The sequence below is a fragment of the Thermochaetoides thermophila genome (genome assembly GCF_000221225.1).
Source record: "Thermochaetoides thermophila DSM 1495 unplaced genomic scaffold scf7180000011820, whole genome shotgun sequence".
Classification (NCBI taxonomy): domain Eukaryota; kingdom Fungi; phylum Ascomycota; class Sordariomycetes; order Sordariales; family Chaetomiaceae; genus Thermochaetoides; species Thermochaetoides thermophila.
Window position 1 is genome coordinate 1,984,640 of NW_006383036.1, and position 20,547 is coordinate 2,005,186.

Consider the following 20,547-nt stretch of genomic DNA (forward strand, 5'->3'; position numbering starts at 1 on the left):
GACCCCAGACCCCCAGTTCACTAAGTCGGAAACAGCCTGCGGCTCATCAAGCTCCGAGAATGCCACCGTTGCTATATCAATTGACCAGGACCCTTCAACAGCATCAAGATGCTCAGCAGCGCGACCTTGTGGCATGCTGGTCTTTATGACAGCAACCCCAATTGCGAATTTGACCTTATCGACTCTTTGAACCCGCCTGCATAGTCCCCAGGCATTAATCATCAATCCACCATCATGGCTGTCGCGGTTGCTGCTCCCAACATGGCGGCGGTCAAGGAACCCGCCGGGACGATTCCAGCCAGGAGGCTCACCAAGGAGGAGCTTCTGAAGTCACATCAGGCGTATCTTGAGAAGCAAGAGAACGACCCCCACGCGCAGCACGAGCATGCGCATGCGCGCCCAGTGAAGCAGCCCATCCTTAGTGAGGCATACCCTCCCTCGACTAAATCGATCAGAGAACTGGAAATTGTAAGCTGCAGTGCTCGCACTTCGGAGCAATACTCTACTAACACAAATGTCCAGATTCCACTGAGTGAGCTCCGAGTGGGAGAGCACCACAGAGGAAAGGCGATTGTTGTCAAAATCGCAAGCCCTCCATTCATTGGCGCTGGTGCTGTGAGCATTGTGGAAGACGAATTTGGAAATGCCGACAGGCTTGCCATATACAACCAGCCTGACACCAGCATTTTGTCAGCCGTGCCTGAGGGCTGCATTGTGGCTGTCAAAGAGCCGTTTTACCGGCACAACGGCTCAGAGAATGACTTTATGATCTGCGTCGACCACCCATCCGACGTCATTCTTCTGAGGTTTAATGATCCGATCATCCCGGAGCCGCTCAGGCTAGGTCCCCTCCTTCAGACAGCCGACGAGTGGAAGAATGCTGGCGATCGTGCATTTCTTGAGAGGGACTTTCCCACAGCCGTATTCTGGTATGCTTCGAAACACCGGTGTTTTAGAAACAGTTGGTCTAACCCACACTCACAGCTACTCTGAAGCGCTAGAATCCTCCACAGACCCCTCCTTCCACGCATCAATCTACTCTAAGCGTTCGGGTGTCAATCTCATCCTTGGCCGCTATGATTCCGCGAAAGCAGATGCTCTTAAATCCCTTAATTCCGATTCGCCTTCACCACATGACTGGAAGGCTCACTATAATGCCGGTCGTGCTCTTTACGGTCTTTGCAAGTATTCCGAAGCCATGACCCATCTCGCCAAAGCCCTCGAGCTTAATCCCAGCAATTCATCGGTCCAACGCGATCATGAACGTTGTGCCGCCCGCCTACGCGAAGAGCAGACGGGCGAGTATGACTTTAGCGCAATGCTGGCTTCAGCTCAAAAGAGTGTTCATATCGACTGCGGATCCTTTCTCAGCAACACCTATGTCGGAACTTCCCCTCTTCACGGTCGTGGTCTGTTTGCTGCGCGCGATATTAAGGCCGGCGAGATTGTGTTCGTGGAAAAGGCGACATTAATGCCAAACCAGTACGATCCGGCACGGTCATCGGCCGCTCTTTACGCCCTCACCGTGCGCCAGCTTTGCGAGAACCCGTCTCTCTCCGAGACACTTTTGGATCTGTGGGATGGCGGCTACGAGCGGTCTGGGAAGGAAGGTACCATTGTTGATGGCGTTCCGGTTATCGATGTGTATTTGGTGGAGTCCATCCGCATCAAGAACTGTTTTAGCGCACCACGTTCGACCTTTGAAGACACACGGCCTAGTTGGCCCTCTCACAGGCAGGCTCGGGGTCTTTGGGCACATGCCAGCTACATGAACCATGCTTGCGTAGCCAACACTATGCGCTCGTTCATCGGGGATGTGTTCATCAGCCGTGCAACTCGTGACATCAAAGCTGGCGAGGAACTCTTCCAGCAATATGTTCCTGTACGGTCACTTCCCGATGTCCGCAACAAGCAGTTCAAGGACGGTTGGGGCTTCGAGTGCGCCTGTGCTCTGTGCGCAGGGGAGAGGCGCAGTTCCGAAGCTGCGCTCGCCAGGCGTAAGGAGCTGCTGGCCGCAGTCGAGAAGCTGTGCAACAAGAAGCTGCCCCGCAAAGAGATCCTGCCAGAGTCGACGATCCGCCCGGTCGAGAAGCTGGCTCGGCAGCTGGAGGAGGCGCACGAGGCAGATGTGTATGACGGCTTGCCGCGCCTGACGCTCATCTACCCGTGCAACTGGCTGATTGGGGCGTATCGCGGGCATAAGAACCACACTAAGGTGATCAGGTACGCAAAGAAGGTGCTGCGAAACTTTGGGTTCCGCGTACCTGAGGAGGATGGCGGCGAGTGGGATCCGAGGGAGATCTACTCGAAGTCGGGTAATGCTACGTTGATGACGGTTCATGTGGTTGCTGCTTTGAGGAGAATGGCCGAGGCCTACGAAGGGCTTGGGCAGAAGGAAATGGCTAAGCGGTGCATCGAGGCGGCGAAGTTTGGGTACATGATGGTTACAGGGTTTGAGAATGATCTAAGCAATCTGGATAAGTAAATGGGTAGGACCGGTCCTTAACTGAATGAATCTTCATCTATTTGTGCTGTAATATAGGGGATATATCATCTACATGGCGTTATTTACATAAATGAAGTTAATTCCATGCGCACTGGTAGTCACTGCCTTTTGAAAATTTCAAATCTATCTAGTTGTTGATCTCCCGGTCGAAGATCAATTTTATACCTAATGTTCTCATACTTTTCCTATCCACCTCAGCTGCTCAAGCAATCTGATCAGAATTCTTCGTCACAGAGCAATGCTCAAGTCCCAAAACAAAAGTTTCGTTACACCTAGTCCACTCTTCCAACTGCATGTACTTTGTTTTTCCTTCTCCTGGCAAGCTCTTGTGTGCATATTACAAACCTCAGTCAGTATGCACTTCCTCGCAACTTGGGATCATAAGGCATCTGGTACCTCCGTGAGGGTTTCTGTTTTTTTTACCAAGTGTTTCGCATTCCCCTCTTGATACCGGAGTGTTTTACTGTATGACCTACCTGCCTGAACCTATCATACTCCGTGCTCTGCTATCTACCATGGCCATGAACCCGATGAGAGAATGTTTTATATACATCCCGATCGATGGCCAGGAAAACGAATCAGTTATCTTGTGATTGCCTCAGTTGGGTTCTCAGAGTGGCAGCGCAAGAGTCCAAGGTCACCTCCCACTAGTATCCAAAGCCAGTTAGGGCCCCAGTATACCTAATTGTCACATGGACACGGCAGTCCAAGGAGAAGAATTATCCTTGAAAGTCGACACATACAACACCAGTGACACAAGAGCTGATAAGGGCAAAGGCATATCTGATTGGTAGAGCCCGGAAAGCATGAGGAGGTGGTAAGAATGAGTTAGATAACCTTGCCACGCTGAGAAGAACCCCTAAAGATTGCAGGAGACCGCGAGGTACTCACAAGGGCAAAGGGATTTTATAAGGGGAGCTACTTGGACATGATGAAGGATTTCTCTTAGGTTTTCCTCTCCCCAACACAAGGACACTGAGGACCAAGAAAGATTATTACACGTAGTAATTGACTCCGCTGTGTACCCACATCGTCAGTGGCCATCATCTAACCCATTTGACCTATTATCGATCCCTGTCTGCACCAAACCAAGTCACTCGTTACACTAATGTAGCAATAAGGAGGACAACAATAGGTAGGTACCTTCCCACATTGTTCACTATGTATGTCATGACAGACTTCGCATAATGCGTCCCTAAAGCTATTGTCATTCATCTAATAGCTCCATAGCATTTGATGCCATGAACTTTGTCATGCATGCTGGATCTCAGACTGGTGATATCCTTTGAATTTGACTAGTTAATCAAGGGATCCTCTCCAGGTTGAACCAGGCAATCACTGGGACATATTGGCTTACTTTTAGCCACCCATGTGATGGGTTTGAATTCCTCTCCGTGCTACTTGCTCATCCTTCTTTATACCGCCTGGCTGTGTCTGGTGGCTGTTGAGTTTGGTTTCTCGTTTAATATTTTGTCCAATGACCCTTCATAGGGCATATTTTCCGATTTCTAGTTCTGTGAGCACCCACTCCAAACTGAAGTTGAGATGGCACGTGTTTACTATACCTAAGAACAATGACATTTTAGAAACTAGTCACTGGCAGTTGTTTGGTTCTGTAACGGGTGACTTGGTCTGGTGCAGGCAGGGATCGACAATAGGTCAAATTGGTTAGATGATGGCCATTGACGATGTGGGGTGCACAGCGAAGTCAATTACTACGTGTAATAATCTTTCTTGGTTTTCAGTGTCCTTGTGTTAGGGAGGAGGAACCAAGGGAAGTCTATCATGACCGGGCAGCTTCCTTTATAGAATCCTCATCATGCCTCGGCCATATGGCTCATTCTCTTCCGTCATCCGGCTCTAGACATCTTCCGGGATCAACCACGTATTTGTGCGGCTCACAATTATCCTGTCTCTGGTGTCCCTTGTGTTGGCAGTCGGGGACATCCCTTTCCTTGGACTGCCGTGTCTATGTGACAAATTCTCAGCTGAAACCATAGCCACTCACGGGTCCTGAGAGTTCAGACAACATGTGCAAAATCTTGTGCAGATAACCAGGCTTCACGTGAAGACAAAAATCAGTCCTTTTCAACTGTCATCCACCAGTGTAAGTAGGTGCCGCAATTAGCATCGGAAGTTCCACTGTATGTCTTTTGCACTTAAAAATTAAGCAGCTAAGAGAAGAAAAAGTTTAGCTTGCAAGATTGAACAGCATCATGATTGGCCATAGTCTCCGGCTCTGAGTCACAGTCAATAACACATACAGAAGAAGTCATGATCCTCAACAATGTATTAGGTTCACTGGTCCAGAGAATCTATCAATCATGGCGAAAGGCAGCGTCATGACCGTCACAGACCTATTTTTTTGAACAATATCCGGCACAATATTGTAACTCTGCCTGAGCAAGTGTCTCACAATAGCGTATTCCCAACAATACCGGTGCTTGATAGTGTGGCTATTTCTGCAGTTTGATCTCATGCATTCTGCTATAAAAAAGGGTAGGAAGTGGGTTTCAATAAGCAAGAACGAAGATCAGTCACGTAACTGGTATGTACTCTATGTCTAATTTTGTATCGACATGAGTCATGTTATGCATTAGGCACATTAAAATGTGCTTGGCCTAGACACTAAGTGACTCCTAACTGTCAACATAGACTCACCAACCAGATTGTCATGAATAATGATCTACACTCTCCAACACTCTCCAAACCGTACTGAGAACAATGTGAAGGCTGCTGAGTCAGTAGGAGGATTGAGCTACCTCAGAAATCATGACAAATCGTGCTGCTTATGGTGCTGCCACTGTGGCCATTGGAGTGACTATATCTTGACATCCAGCACTTTAGCATTTCTATTTGCCCTTGGAGAATCTGATTACTTTGATCGAAGCTCAGCCTTCCAGGAGTGACAGGATCTCCCTTGCGACTATCAATACCCTGACTATAAGCAATGCATCTGTACATCGTTGATTGCAAGATCTTCAATCCTTATGGGGAAGCTATTATGAATGCGATGGGGCAGGTACTTTCAGTGGGCCAATTCAACGTGATCTCATAGCCAAATGGGAGCAGTTCTTTGTGTTTCCAAATGTAGAAGAGGCATCTTTTGAGCAAAATCCACCTGCAGAAGATGAGGTTCCTCTCCACATGGATTAGGATTCCCAAGCCTAACTTCAGGCCTGTTTACTCAGCCTGAACCGAAACCCTCAAGCTTTGGTTAATGAAAGCAACAAGAAATAGACAGTTGTAAGTAATTTAGTCCTTTTTTCCAGTCTACTGTCATAGGCACAGCAAAGCTGGTTTGAACTAAATGGTCCTACCTAAGGATGATGAGAATATTGCATGACCCATAGGTGGACTTGGAATTCTGGAGCAGATAAAGCTTAAATTGTCCTAGCTGATCAAGGCTCAAAACTCAAAACAGTTTTATCAATAGCACTCATAAGTGCATGATTTCAACTACTTCCAGCAGCACAGGGGTTATGTTGCAGCCAATGATAGGGACGCGGAAGAAGCCCCCCAATTAGGAACAGCATTGGTTCCGGTGTAGTGCATCTTAATTTATCCTGAAGTTCATCATTTAGCCAGCTCGTAAGATGCTGCTCTCCAATAGAAATCTTCTATAACCCATATCTATCTTTTTATGCACTAGACACGTTTCCTATGCCCAGACTGGCCTAGAGAAATCACTTGCGAACAGTGGCTCCCAAAACAACACTTGCATTTGATCAATGCAGGCTCTTCTGATTATCCTCATACTCTACCACGACATTGATGACCTCGATCTTCATTAGCATCCAGAGTGAAGATGTTAAGATCGATCTTTGCAGCGGTCTTCTTAGTCACTGTCATTGTGGCCTCGGACTTGCGGCTTCAAGCTCAGTGTCCTTTCAGTCCCCTTATTCATACAGATCTGTGGATCTGTAAGCAAGGAGACCCTCAACTCAAGACCGTTGCCAAACCCAGGACGCTTATTTCAAGCCATGACGGAGGAGCTGCCAGCCCCATTGACAAGTCTGAAGAGCGTCTTCCACATCCATGGCAACAATCAGAGGCATGCTTCAAGGACTTCTGTCTTTTCTTTGATAAAGAGAGTGACAATGGGATAGCATTGATTACAACACTGGATAATGCCTTAACTGTGGCAAACTCGCCTGCTGATCTCTTGTCAGCCAGTGTAGAACAAACTGCTTTCTATGAAGCAGAAGTTCCTGGAAAAGGTGTTGGTTTGATTGCCAATCGGACTATTCGCAAGGGTGAGATCATCATGCAACAGCTTCCAGCATTGGTGATCCATCCCACGCCCCATATGGATATGCATCCTGAGAAACGGGAGGACTTTTATCGATCGGCTATCGAACAACTTCCCAAGAAGACACAGGAGAGCTTCATGCGTCAGATGGGAGAGAGTTTCTACGAGAAAGTTGTCAAGAACTCATTTCGAGCTTTTGTCGATGATGTTGCCCATCTGGCAGTGTATCCTAAGGTCAGCCGGTTCAATCATGACTGTCGGCCAAAGTAAGTGCTTTACCACTCGTTGACCACGTTATTTATGAACAGAACGAGTACAATGCTAAGATGAATGCCATATATACTAACCAATGTTTGCCTGATAGCGTCCACTACCGGCTTTCAGGTTTAATACACACAACTGTGGCTGTTCGTGACATCCCTGCCGGCACCGAGCTGACTATCAGCTACATATATGTCCGCAAATCACGCGCAGAACGCCAAAAGGAACTCTCTGAGAGCTGGAATTTTACCTGCACCTGTGAACAATGCAGCAAGTCAGCTGAGGAAATTGCTGCATCCGACGCGCGGATGCGCCGAATCAAGGCCCTGGAGGAAGATATCGAGAGGAAGGTGATTGAGTCAGCCCGCAAGCGTGGTTCAGAAGACACATCGGGACTCAACCCCGATATGGCTGGGGAACTCGTTGAGTTATATCTGACAGAGAGACTGGATGCACATTTAGGACCGGTTTATGTGCGTGCCGCTCTGTTGTATGCGATGTTTGGACATGAAGAAAAGGCAAAGGAGTATGCAACCGAAGCTGCAGCCGCGTTGGAAAGAGAGTACGGACCACATGCTAGAGACATCCCCAGTATGAGAGACTTGGCGGAACGCCCCCGGGACCACTGGGCTTGGGGGCTAAAGGCGGTTGACTACAATACAATGCGCAAGAATGACACAATGTTATAACACGAAGACGACGCCATAGCACCCGGAACAAGCAACCGATTATTAGAAAGGGTAGCCAAATCTCTTTAATTCAAACAGCCTTGATCATTCAGGTGTAGGGGGAGATCTTACCTTGTATAGGCACTAGATTGCTGGAGTTTCAAGGATTCGAGCATGGAGACATGGATCCTCCTAAGAAGAACCTGCCCGCTTATGATCCTATGCTTGAAGTTCAGCAGAGACCGTGCAGTTTAAAGGAGACACAGATATACGGGGACAAACTACTGAGTCATCCCAGCACTATAACTATGCCATTATGCTCCAAGTCTGTATTCTCTCCGCCTGATGGCCCATGATGTCTCTTCTTGTATCATATGAGATGATATGAGATCAAATATTACAGATAGCGCGCCAATATCTCTGTACGATAAAGCTCTTTGAAATGGAAATAACGTATGAGTGAAGACTTCACGAACTTTCATAGGGTGCTACAACGGAATAATAGTTGTTTGCCGGCTGTAAGTGGCTAGCCAAGTTTGCACTTGAAATAGTTGGCAAGAAAGCAGAGTTTGACCTGGTGCAGACACGTTGGGAAGCTATACACTGTATCATGGCTGACAGAAGCCGTGTGCAACTTGAAGTGCCGAAAAAGTTATCTTAGTGAGTATGCTATTTCGCCTAATGCTACCAGACATACGAGCAGTGAGTGGACTTCAAGGGCTGAAAATTACAGTAACGGTTTCCAGTAGTAATGTTATCTACACTGCATGTTTCATACAGAACACATTCTCCATATGAAGCCTCATAAGCATCAGAACCAGAGGCCCTTCATACTGTCTAGAAACTATTTATAGTGTTGCCATGGGGAGGATTATGCCACCTTAAGTGCAGGATATGAAGTATTGAAGAAAGTAGGTAAAGAGCGCATGCAGCGTAAGCAACTGTAAGCCACTTATCACATCTAGCGATCAGAGTTATACCTGCCAAGTTTACATCCAGATTTGTTAACTCTCGTTTGATATGTACCTTAGAAATCACAAGCCTTGCCACTATCATGAGCACAGAGCAATGACAGCTGTAGAAGAGAGGGCCATGATTACAATACGTCCGTGTAGGTGGTATTTGTAGAGTCGGCGGCATTCGTACAATGGGTGTACAATAGATCGAACGATGCCGCTAATGAAGATCAAGGCAGAGAGACAGCCAAACATCGCAGCAACCGCCAAGCAGCAGGCGATTTGTGATGGGGCATCACTGGGTGTTAGAGCGCCAAGGACACTGGGGCTTGAGAAAGGCATATCTAACCAGCGCAGTTGAGGCACTATGTTGTGAACTAAAAAGAGAAAATTGACACGAAGGTAAAAAGAGGTAGGTAGAAAGTGCCTTAACATAGAATAGATGTATCAGTCCAGAAAGAGAAAGACCCTGCTTGTTAGGAGGAACAGCGCCAAGGAGCACAAAAGCTGCCACTGCTGACAGAAGTCTCGCAATAACCTTTATTATGATTACGACCTTTTTACGTTGCGTTCCTTAGAGACCCATGAAGTTGGTCTGAGATCTGAATTAGCCAGGAGGTAGGGCAAGGGACTAGTGTGCATACTGTGGGCGTTTGGAACAAATCTGGATTGAACGACGTGCTACAAGATGGATTGACAATTGTCTTTTACTTCTCTTCCAGTAAAGGAGGTTTTTCCTTGAGAGCTCTGGGGAAAAAAAGCAGGAGATACAGGTCCGGAGATATATGTGAAGCCGGACAAAAAGGGCTCAGTTTGGGTTCGAGTGAAAGGGGGAGTCAGACCATAGAAGAAATAAGGTCACGATTAAGCTGACCACAAATGATATTTACACCCGACCAACAGCAATCTGTTGTCTTGCATACCATGTATAGGGGGCCAACAAACACATCGTTCTTTATGCCATTATGATTTAACTGTTTCATTGGTATCACAATGCACAAACATTGCTTTGTTGATTATTCCTCACTTAGCCTGAGCAGCAAACTGTCCAAGTGCAAGTAATGATGATATTTGAGCAGCAATGCGGCATGCTGATATGTGCGAATGATGTTGCATGTTAACCTGGTCCCTGAGAGGGTTATTGGTGCAAGGTGGAGACCAGGAGGATCAGTCATGGATCCGATTGCAAGACCAATTCACCGATTTCATCAAGAGGATGCTCCGAGACATGCTGCAGTATACATGTGGTGGATCTACTTTTACTCCATGGGGACAGTAGGACAGCGAAGCTCTAACTTAGGTAGTGTCATCCAGTGCTCTATTAGCAGCTTCAATGACATGAGATGTAGTTGAAGTTTAAACAGCCAGGAGCTCACACAAATAATCTGACGCTTTTGTGATTGAAAGGGTGATCTGGACAGGAACAATTCTGCTTGGGGAGTTGCTTGCTGTGGACGGTGAAGCTTGGTGACGAGCCAAGAAACCGGAAGTGCGGGGGAGGGGCATTTGGGGGGTGGGGTGCTACCTAGGTACCTTAGGTACCTAAAGCATCACTGCGACAGTGGCCCGCCTGTGGGCTTGGGCCGTTGTCGGAGCTGAGCTCAGTGCAAGGCCAGCGATTGCTGCGGGATGGAATTGAGTCACCCCTCCCCAACAGCCATCCATCCAGCTTCTGAAAAAAAAAAAAATTCCTCAATATCAAAACAACCACCCATCAAAACATTGAGCCCATAATAGCGAACCCAAGGCGACGCCAATCGCCTCACATAACTTTCCCAATGGCTCAGCTTCCCGACCCGACCGTCGACCTGGACTGGTCGGGCTATGTAGGCTCGATCCAGGAGCACTTCCGCGCCCAGGCCGAGGCCCATCCCGACCGCACTTGCGTAATCGAGACCAAGTCGTCGACGACTCCCGAGCGCAGGTTCACCTATCGCCAAATCTACGAGGCGTCCAACACCCTGGCCTGGTATCTGCACAAGGCCGGCATTACCAATGGCGACGTCGTTATGATCTGGGCCCACCGCTCGGTCGACCTAGTGGTGGCTTTGATGGGCATTCTGGTGTGTTCATAGAGTGACGAAATCATGAGATGGATTCTAACAGAGACGCAATTGACAGTCGTCCGGTGCTACCATGACGGTGCTTGATCCCGCCTACCCGCCCGCGAGACAGAAGATCTACCTGGAGGTCTCCCAGCCCCGTGCTCTCCTCCGCATCGGCCGTGCCACCGACGAGAACGGCCCGCTTGCCCCCATGGTCCAGAAGTACATCGATGATGAGCTACAGCTCAAGACCGAGGTTCCCGAGCTTCGTCTGCGCGACGACGGCATCCTGTACGGCGGCGAGGTAGACGGCCAGGACATCTTCGCCAGCGTCAGACACCTCGCTTCCGCCCCCCCTGATGTCATCGTTGGCCCGGATTCAAATCCTACACTTTCTTTCACCTCTGGCAGCGAGGGCCGTCCTAAGGGTGTGCTGGGCCGCCACTACAGCCTGGTCAAGTACTTTGGCTGGATGGCCAAGCGCTTTAACCTCTCGTCCGAGAGCAGGTATACCCTGTTGTCCGGTATTGCCCACGACCCCGTGCAGCGCGACATCTTCACCCCTCTTTACTTGGGTGCTCAGCTCCTTGTACCTTCGCGCGAGGATATCCAACACGAGAAGCTCGCTGAGTGGTTCCGTGAGCATAAGCCTACCGTCACACACCTTACCCCTGCCATGGGACAGATTCTTGTTGGCGGTGCCACGGCAGAGTTCCCCGAGCTGGAGCACGTCTTTTTTGTTGGTGATGTGCTCACCACCAGAGACTGCCGCGCCCTGCGCCGCCTGGCAATTAATGCCAACATCATCAACATGTACGGCACCACCGAGACGCAGAGAGCTGTCAGTTACTTCGAGATCCCGAGCCGTGCTCGGGATCCCGATTTCCTTGACAGACTCAATAGGGACACAATCCCCGCCGGCAAGGGTATGGAGAATGTCCAGTTGTTGGTCGTAAACCGGGACGACCAAAAGACAATGTGCAAGGTGGGCGAGGTTGGCGAGATCTTTGTTCGCGCTGCTGGTCTTGCCGAGTAAGTGAATGGACCCTTTTTTTTTTCCTATATCAACGCGTTTTGGCATTCGTTCTGACACAAAGGGTAGAGGCTACCTTGGCGATCCTGAGTTGAATGCGAAGAAGTTCTTGATGAACTGGTTCGTTGATAACCAGAAATGGGTGGAGCAGGACCAGAAGATCAACAAGAACGAACCCTGGCGCCGCTACTACAAGGGCCCCAGGGACAGACTTTACCGGACCGGCGATTTGGGTCGTTATCTTGAATCGGGCGATGTCGAGTGCGTCGGTCGCGCTGATGACCAGGTCAAGATCCGTGGCTTCCGTATCGAGCTCAATGATATCGATAGCAATCTAAGCCAGAATCCCTTGATCCGGGACTGCAAGACTCTCGTCCGGAGAGATCGCAATGAGGAGCCCACGCTTGTCAGCTATATCGTGCCAGAGACTAGGGAATGGCAACGCTGGCTCCAGGACCGTGGTCTTGCGGATGTAGAGGACGAAGGTGTGGAAATGGGTCCCGTCCGCGTCTTCCTGAAGAAGTACCGCCGGATGCAGACAGAGGTCCGCGACCATCTTAAGACCCGTCTGCCTACTTACGCAGTGCCATCCATTTACATCGTCCTCAACAAGCTGCCCCTCAACCCGAACGGCAAGGTCGACAAGCCAAACCTTCCTTTCCCCGATGTTGCTGAACGTGTCGAGGATGCCTCCGAGGAGGATCTCAAGAACTGGGAATCTCTTACCGAGACCGAGAAGACTGTCGCCCAGATGTGGGCTGATCTCATCCGCGGTCTCAACCCCAAGACCGTCAAAAGGGACAACAGCTTCTTCGATCTCGGTGGCCACAGTTTGCTTGCTCAGCAGTTCTTGCTCTCTGTCCGCAAGAAGCTGGGCACCGATGTACCGATTGGCACCCTTTACGAGCACGCGAGTCTGGCTGGATTCAGCGCTCAGGTCGACAAGCTCAAGAGCCATGATGCTGGCAAGGTTGGCCCCGAGGCTGGTGAGGCTGCTTATTCCAAGTCCTTGGACGAGCTGCTGCACCAGCTTCCCGCTCAATACCAGGCGGTTAATCTGGATGCTTTCAACTCTGCCGAGAAGCTGACTGTCTTCCTCACGGGTGCCACTGGTTTTCTGGGTTCATACCTTGTGCGGGAAATTATGGAGCGCACAGCGAAGCCCGTCAAGCTTATTGCTCATGTTCGTGGCGTTAAGGAGCCGTCGGCAGCATTCACTCGCCTGCGGCGCTCTCTTCAGGGCTACGGTCTGTGGAAGGATGAGTGGTCCAGTAGGCTCAGTGCTGTCGTCGGTGACCTGTCCCAGCCCAACCTCGGCATGGATGATGCTACCTGGCAGACGCTTGCCCAGGAGGTCGATGTGATCATTCATAACGGTGCTACCGTGCACTGGGTCAAGCGCTACCAAGACATGATGGCATCTAATGTTCTGTCGACCGTTGACGCCATGAAGCTCTGCAATGAGGGCAAGCCCAAGGTGTTCTGCTTCGTCAGCTCCACTAGTGTGCTCGATACCGATTACTACATCAAGCTCTCCGAGGAGCAAACAAGGACTGGCCAGGGTGCCGTTCTGGAAGAGGATGACATGGAGGGCAGCCGCACTGGTCTCGGCACTGGCTACGGCCAAACCAAGTGGGTGTCTGAGCAGCTGATCCGCGCTGCCGGTAAGCGGGGTCTTGTCGCCTCAATCGTCCGCCCTGGCTACATCCTGGGTGACTCGGAGACTGGTGTCTGTAACGTAGACGACTTCCTGATCCGCATGCTTAAAGGCTGCATCCAGCTCTCTGCCCGCCCGCGCATCATCAATACTGTCAACGCTGTCCCCGTCAATCACGTCGCTCGCGTTGTCGTCGCTTCGGCGTTCAACCCCATCTCCCAGGGCGCCAACGTCATCCATGTCACGGCTCATCCCCGTCTGCGCATGAACGAGTACCTCTCCATCCTCGAGTACTACGGCTATCTCACTCCCGAAGTCAGCTACGATGAGTGGAAGGTCGAGCTCGAGAAGTTCGTGTCGGCCGGCGCGCTCGAGAAAGATCAAGAGCAGCACGCACTCATGCCGCTCTACCACTTCTGCATGAACGACCTGCCGGCGAACACGCGTGCGCCCGAGATGGATGATCGCAACGCGGTCAAGGTTCTCAAGCTGGATGCCGACCGCTGGACGGGTGTCGATGAGAGCACTGGTGCGGGTATCACCAGGGAAGATGTCGGCCGGTACCTGTCGTACTTGGCTGAGATCAAGTTTGTTGCCAAGCCGACCGGCAGGGGCAGGCCACTGCCGCAGATGAAGGCGGATGTGCTAGCTGCCTTGGCTGTTGGCGGCGCTGGTGGCCGTGCTGCTGCGCCGGGCCATTAGAACGATGATAAGGTGGGTGGTGGGGGGAGGGGAAGGATTATGTGGATTAGATGCTTGGTACTAAAAAGAGATCGGATTTGATCCGGCTTGAAGTTTTTCCGTATAGAGTTGGGCCAGGATTCAGTGTTTTGTTGCAATATAACGTCTGAATGTCTGCACCCATTGTTCTGCTCCATGAAGACAAGCTGGAAAAGCTGCTTTCGTTGAACACCAACACATTCCCTCCGTCTTTTCTTTGTCGATTGCCAATGACGAAACAAGTCCCTTCATGAGCATAATTCCTGCAGCGTAACTCTCTAGTGACAGTGTAGTCATGACAAAAAATGGTGTAATCTAAATGGCACAAGCCACCAACCATGCTTCAACCATGGCTTGGTGAAACTTTGCCGGCCTAGTTATGCATGCGCGGCTAACAGCAAGGACAAGACGTCAAAAACAAAGTTGAGTTAAAGATGGTGCAATGACCAAGGCAATTGCTCTCACTGGACAGCAGAGTTACACATGTTGAGGTGTGTCACGGCTGCCAAGCATGGCATCAACCCCTGAGCCGCGGGTGAGCGGGATGTGATGCAGGTGAGCCCTGTTAAGCCTACAGCAGCACGACGTGAATACGTTGAGCTTGCATCTTTTCCTATGGATTCGGGATGGCGATCGAGATGTATGTGGAAGGAGATGTGAACGTGTGTTGTGGGGTTGGCGAGCTGTTATCTGGTTATTAGTTGGCGTCACCGTTGACGCCATCCGGTGATTGAAGGCGAAAGCTGAGGATAAATACCTACTTCTTTGACGATTCAAAACATGGGGATGGCAGAGATCCTCGACCCTAGCTACAAGATATAAGCTAGGTACTCAACCTTCGACACTCCCATCTTAGTCTGATATTGTGCGTGTTGCCCTCCCTAAGAGGAGCAGTATGAGGCTCAACATCCCAACCTTACTCCTTGCTGCTGTCCCAGCAGCCGTCCATGCAGCCTATCCAGAGGATATCGTTTACTATTGGTACTTTCCCTTACTCTTTTCTTCAGGATACACAAGACTGAGCCTAAACCCCCCAGGGTCGACCAATCTGCTCTCTTCGTGAACGGAACCATCGTCAACGGTCTCTCGTCTCCCCTCTCAGCCTGGTACCAAGCAGTTGTGCAAGCTGCTGTCTACCACGCAGCTGTCAGATCCAAGCACGAGACCCTCGCATTCCAGCAGTTAGCCATCTCTCACGCCGCTCATGATGCCATTCTCTGGGTGTTCCAAGGCACCCGTGGGTACGGAGCGGTCGATGCTGCTCTACGTGCTGTAATCCCGCAAATCGGGCTGGATCCTGACTCCAAGAAGGGCAAAGAGGCTGCGCGTCTGGGCCAGATATCCGCTGCTAAGGTGGCTGCTGCTCGGGCAGAAGATAGGCGGACGAACTTTGTGGACTTTCACTATGGCCCGCAGCAACCGGGTGTTTATCAGTACACTCCAGGGTCTCAACCCCTACCAGATACGCCGCAGGCGAGGTTTATTACTCCGTTTGCTGGACTGGGAGATATCAGTCGCTTTAGGTCACCGCCTCCTCCAAAGACGAGCTCTAAGGAGTATGAGGAGGATGTGCTCTATGTTAAGGAGTATGGGTCTCTCAACTCTAAGTCTCGCTCGGCGTATGACACTGAGACAGCGTACTTCTGGCGAGAGTCTTCTGTGACGTAGGTTTCTTCACACCGCATAGTTCCTGAACTACATACTAATAGATCTTCCTCTACCATTCAGTGGCTGGAACCGCTTCGCAGGCAACCTCCTCGCCGGCCGGTACGCCACGAACCCCCTTGCCTCAGCCAAACTCTTCGCCCAGCTCAACTACGCCCTTGCAAATGCTGGCATCGCATCCTGGGACGTAAAGTACGCTTACCAGGGCTGGCGCCCCATCACAGCCATCCACTACCCGGGCATCTGGGTCTGGTCTGGCAAAAACATCTCCGACCCATCCTGGCAACCCCTTCTCCGCCCGACGCCGAGTCACCCCGACTATGTGTCGACACACTCAACGTTTGGAGCGGCTGCGGCGGCGGTACTGAAGGCCTGGAATGGCGGGAGGGATAGGATCCCGCCGACGACGTTGAGCAGTAATGTCACTGTGGACGGGGTTGGTGTGATTACACGGACGTATACGAGTTTAGATTTTGCGTCGGAGGAGAATTCAAAGAGTAGGCAATTTGGAGGAATTCACTTTGCGTTTGCGGGTAGAGAGGGGGTTAAGCTAGGGACGAGGGTTGCTCAGGCGACGCTGAAGGTGTTTGATGCACACTGGGATAGGTTTTGAAGTTTTGGAAGATTGATTGTATGAATTATTATGACCCAAGCTAGTTCGCTCATGAGAACCTTCAGAAAGCTTTTCATAGCTTACCAAGTCATATTAACAGCTCATATGTTCACAAGGTTCAAGCTCATATTCTATCTCAGAGAGATGCAGGAAGTTTACCACAGGGATCATCATCACCCATTTGCTATAACAAGTATTTATACTCTATTGTGCCCCGCGATTTGCTTCTTTTTCCAAGCTGTCAGTAACATTCCTTAATGCCTCCACATCATGATGAGTGACTAATATTCTCCGGTAATTCTTTTACATCACGATCAGGGATCGATTGAGTGAGCTGACGCCGGGATGCAGCTCGGGAAAAGATAACCGCATACGTAACTATTGGCTCAAGTGTCATCGGACCAAGCACTCAGTATATCTGTTAAATGGTGTAGAGAACTGATTGAACAAATATAGTGTTTAATAAGGCAATTGGCTCTCGACCGGCTACTATCCTCCTCCGCTTTAGCCGAAGAACCGGAAACAATTCGGCGTCTATCCACGGCATCACCTAGGCTTGACTTACCAAGGTGACCATGGAGTCTAAAAGCCTGAAAGCACGCTGAAGATATGTAGCTCTATGTCGAATAACACTAACAGTCCGTCAAATGATCAAGTCCGACACCTGGGTGAAGGAAAGAGGGAGTGTCAAGCCAGGCCATTTAGCCACCGGAACCCGACAAAACTCCCATAGATCCGTTCGTCTATTTGCCTTTTCACCTGTAGTGCTACCAGGCTACCCCACAAAATTGCTTCCCTGCAGTACTTTCTCGGATATCTAGTGGTGCGTTCCTCGGGACTCTTCTAAGAACTATGTCCAGCACTAGAAAGAAAAATATGTACTTGTATCTCAGTGTCCCATCTCTGTCACAAAGTCCAACTTTCTGGACATTCCTCCGACCGATCGACGAAGGAGGACGACCCTAGTAACCTATCGAAGATGAAGCTCTTGTCAGGTTCGATATTGGGGCTTCTACCCATCGTAACCTCAGACCCCCCCTCGAAGCGCGGACCGACTCTTCGCCCTTCTGGCCTTAAAGTTATCCGCCAGGCAGGGCCCAGCGCAACCTGTGACTGGTTTCAGCAGCCTATCGACCATCACAACAAGAGTTTGGGCACATGGTCACAGCTCTATTGTGTAAACCCGGCGCATTGGTCTCCAGGGTCTCCAGTAAGACCCGACTTTAGCATTCGAGCGACATTCCGCAGCCACTGAGATCATGTTCTTATCTATAGGTTGTTCTTATGACCCCTGGAGAGACGCCTATCTGGTCTGCTGTCGATGCTGGAAGCGGAATCTCATACTTGGATGACACAACCATGCCAGGAATATATGCTCGGGCTATCGGCGCTGCTGTTGTGGTCATCGAACGTGGGTTTCCTGATATGAAGACTGTTTCTGTATGCTGGCTAAACTGAGAGTATAGATCGCTACTTCGGAGGATCATCACCATATGACGGACTGAATGCTGAGACTCTCCAATATCTGACTTTGGAGCAAGCCGCTCTGGACTTGGTCAACTTTGCACAGAATATCAAGTTCCGTTTCGACTCTAACCAAAGTAGTATAGCTTCAAAGGCGGTAGGCAACTCAAATCGCATCAACAACAAAAACGAAGGGCTGACTTTGCTTAGCCATGGGTCTACTATGGTGCAAGCTATTCAGCAACTCTCGGAAACTGGCTAGAGCGTTTTCATCAGGGAGTCTTCCATGCTTACCATCTCAGTAGTGCTACAATAGAGGCAACTGCTGACAACTGGTACTACTATGACACTATCCGGAAGGGCATTGACTCGTATCGGAAGGACACGAGCTGCAGCTCGACACTGAACGAGATAGTTGACTATGTTGACAGCTTCTTACTATCACCTGACAGGAACGAGACCAAGGTTAAGGCACTTAAGCAATATTTTGGCGCCCTCTATCCAATCTATCCCATTGATGATGACGATTTTGCCTAGTAAGTTGCCGCACATCTCTATACCAAGCCATAGCTGACGTTCGCAGTGCTCTGGCAACCCCATTCCATTACTGGGAAGAGACAAATGGTTACCGAGAGATTCTCGACCTTTGCAACGTCGTAGTCGATTCATGGGAATCCGAAGAGCACGATATCTTGGGCACAATCCCTGCCTCAGTGGTCAACTTTGCTGCCTACTGGCGCATGAACTTCCGTGATTCAAGTAAGCTCCTCAATCAAGGGTCAAGAAGAATCCCTTGGATAGATTAGTAACCAAGCCAAGCCTGCTCATACTTCAACGTCTGGGGCCAGCAAGACCCCTTGTGGTGCTTACACACACGAGACCCCCTCAACCCCTTTTACACCGCACGCACCTTGGGCAACCCCTGGCGCACGCGCCTGTGGTTCCTGTGCAACGAGCCTCTCGCCTCGTGGGGTGTTGCGGCTCCTGAAAACCAGCCGACGATCGTATCACGGAAGATCGACGCTGAATACTTCCTTCGTCAGTGTGAAAGGCATTTCCCTGCTATCAACGGAAAGCAATACGGTAGTAGCAAGGGGAAGACACCACAAAGTTTGAACGAACTTACCGGAGGGTGGTCAAAGGCTGGGAGGAGGGTGATCTATACCAGCGGGTGAGTATTCCAAAACTGTTTCGTCAGTACGGTTGGCTCCAGGCCAGGCTAGATGCTGACAAGAGGTCTTTTCAGTGAGTTTGACCCATGGAGAGGCGTCGGCATGGCCAGTGAAGTCCGTCCTGGAGGACCGCTTAGGTCCTCAGATGATGTTGCTGTGTTTGTCATTAAGGGTGCACAATTCGCTGCTGACAGGCTGTCTGCCCGTGGTATGAACAATCTTGGCTTGCCTGCCAACCAAGAGGTTGTCAAAGTGCAAGAGGCTGCCGTTGAGATCTTAAAGGGATGGCTCGACGACTGGAAAGCAACAAGCAAGCGATGAATGTGCTGAAGCGATGGCGAAGTTGGTTGGCCATGTCAAACCAGGTTAGGGACTAGATTGTCTGGGTCGAATATCTCTCTTTACGGAAGTAAACAGAAATACAACTGCATGTTCCACAACATGTATAGCATCCTTTGTTTCCCCATACAACCCTTTCACCGGAATATTTCCTTTTACCAATCCAACTTATCCCCCCTATAAAGGAAGAAACCCCCACTATCTTCACTCTTCAACCCTTCAACAACCTTCAAAACCCCCTGCGCACTGTCCTCAACCCTCAGAACAGCATTCGGCCCTCCCATCTCAGTCTTCACCCAACCTGGGTCAACACACACAACAATAACCGCCTCCTTCCCCGCCACTGTCTTCACCTGCTTAGACTGATGAACAGTCAACATATTCAATGCCGCTTTGCTGACACTATAGGCCGTGCGATCAGCGTGGATCCGGCCATCCAACAGCATCTGCATGCTGCCAAGCCCGGACGAAATGTTGACCACCTTTGCCGTAGGCGACAAGTACGGCAAGAGTGTTTGGAAGATTAGGGCTGGCCCCAAGACGTTCGTCTGGATGTGTTCATGCAAAGTTTCTGGTTTGAGCGTCAAGCTGTCCTCGTCCCCGTGCAGGATAGCCGCGTTGTTGATCAGGACGTCAATGATTGTGTCTGAGGGGAGTTGAGCGGGGAGTTTGGTGACCGACTCCGGGGATGAGACGTCACACTCGAGTATGCTAACTTGTCCTGGGGCAGAAGATGCCTGAATCTCTTGCAGGGCGGACAGGTCACCTTTTGTGAGACTGCGGACCAGGGCAAAGACAGTGTTGGATGGGGACTTGGAGAGTTCCTTAACGTAGCCTAGGCCAATGCCCATTCGGGCTCCAGTGATCACGTAAGTAGGCATGGTGTCGAGACGTTGAGATGGTCCAGAGTCGCTAGGATGGAGAAGTTGTCGTCGTTGAAGCGGTAGGACTTTTGATCTTCAGCCGTTGACGCAAGAGGGTGAACGCAGGGTTCTTATACTGCCGTCGGGGACTTTGATTCGAGTCATTACCCACATCAATGAGCGGGGTTAACGGAGTAATACGGATTTTAGGACAGATCAGAAATGGAAAAAAATTCTTGATCAACGCCGGCGAGGAGTCATCGATGCCTGATATCTTCATGAATGGCGATCAAGAGCTTGTCCGTTCAGGAATTCTGATCAGGGTCTCATTGG

General features: G+C 50.2%; 6 protein-coding genes across 6 annotated transcripts; 5 read left to right on the forward strand and 1 right to left on the reverse strand.

Moving 5' to 3' along the window:
• Positions 1–234: 234 nt before the first annotated feature.
• On the forward strand, positions 235–2,485 carry CTHT_0055420 (uncharacterized protein; the record flags this gene model as incomplete). Its single annotated transcript, XM_006695811.1, has 3 exons — positions 235–468; positions 523–929; positions 985–2,485. 3 exons carry the CDS (start codon positions 235–237, stop codon positions 2,483–2,485), a joined length of 2,142 nt encoding a protein of 713 aa, XP_006695874.1.
• Positions 2,486–6,773: 4,288 nt separating this feature from the next.
• CTHT_0055430 (uncharacterized protein) lies at positions 6,774–7,708 on the forward strand (the record flags this gene model as incomplete). Its single annotated transcript, XM_006695812.1, has 2 exons — positions 6,774–7,024; positions 7,123–7,708. 2 exons carry the CDS (start codon positions 6,774–6,776, stop codon positions 7,706–7,708), a joined length of 837 nt encoding a protein of 278 aa, XP_006695875.1.
• A 2,713-nt stretch (positions 7,709–10,421) lies between these two features.
• Positions 10,422–14,080, forward strand: CTHT_0055440 (putative aminoadipate protein; the record flags this gene model as incomplete). The annotated part of the gene is made up of 3 exons (XM_006695813.1): positions 10,422–10,706; positions 10,765–11,720; positions 11,791–14,080. The coding sequence occupies 3 exons, from the start codon at positions 10,422–10,424 to the stop codon at positions 14,078–14,080; spliced, it is 3,531 nt and encodes a 1,176-aa protein (XP_006695876.1).
• Positions 14,081–14,993: 913 nt separating this feature from the next.
• On the forward strand, positions 14,994–16,376 carry CTHT_0055450 (uncharacterized protein; the record flags this gene model as incomplete). The annotated part of the gene is made up of 3 exons (XM_006695814.1): positions 14,994–15,079; positions 15,136–15,762; positions 15,827–16,376. The coding sequence occupies 3 exons, from the start codon at positions 14,994–14,996 to the stop codon at positions 16,374–16,376; spliced, it is 1,263 nt and encodes a 420-aa protein (XP_006695877.1).
• A 1,359-nt stretch (positions 16,377–17,735) lies between these two features.
• Positions 17,736–19,333, forward strand: CTHT_0055460 (serine-type peptidase-like protein; the record flags this gene model as incomplete). The annotated part of the gene is made up of 6 exons (XM_006695815.1): positions 17,736–17,787; positions 17,843–17,997; positions 18,051–18,376; positions 18,424–18,599; positions 18,720–19,011; positions 19,087–19,333. The coding sequence occupies 6 exons, from the start codon at positions 17,736–17,738 to the stop codon at positions 19,331–19,333; spliced, it is 1,248 nt and encodes a 415-aa protein (XP_006695878.1).
• Positions 19,334–19,506: 173 nt separating this feature from the next.
• On the reverse strand, positions 19,507–20,232 carry CTHT_0055470 (uncharacterized protein; the record flags this gene model as incomplete). The annotated part of the gene is made up of 1 exon (XM_006695816.1): positions 19,507–20,232. The coding sequence occupies one exon, from the start codon at positions 20,230–20,232 to the stop codon at positions 19,507–19,509; it is 726 nt and encodes a 241-aa protein (XP_006695879.1).
• Between the last annotated feature and the right edge of the window lie 315 nt (positions 20,233–20,547).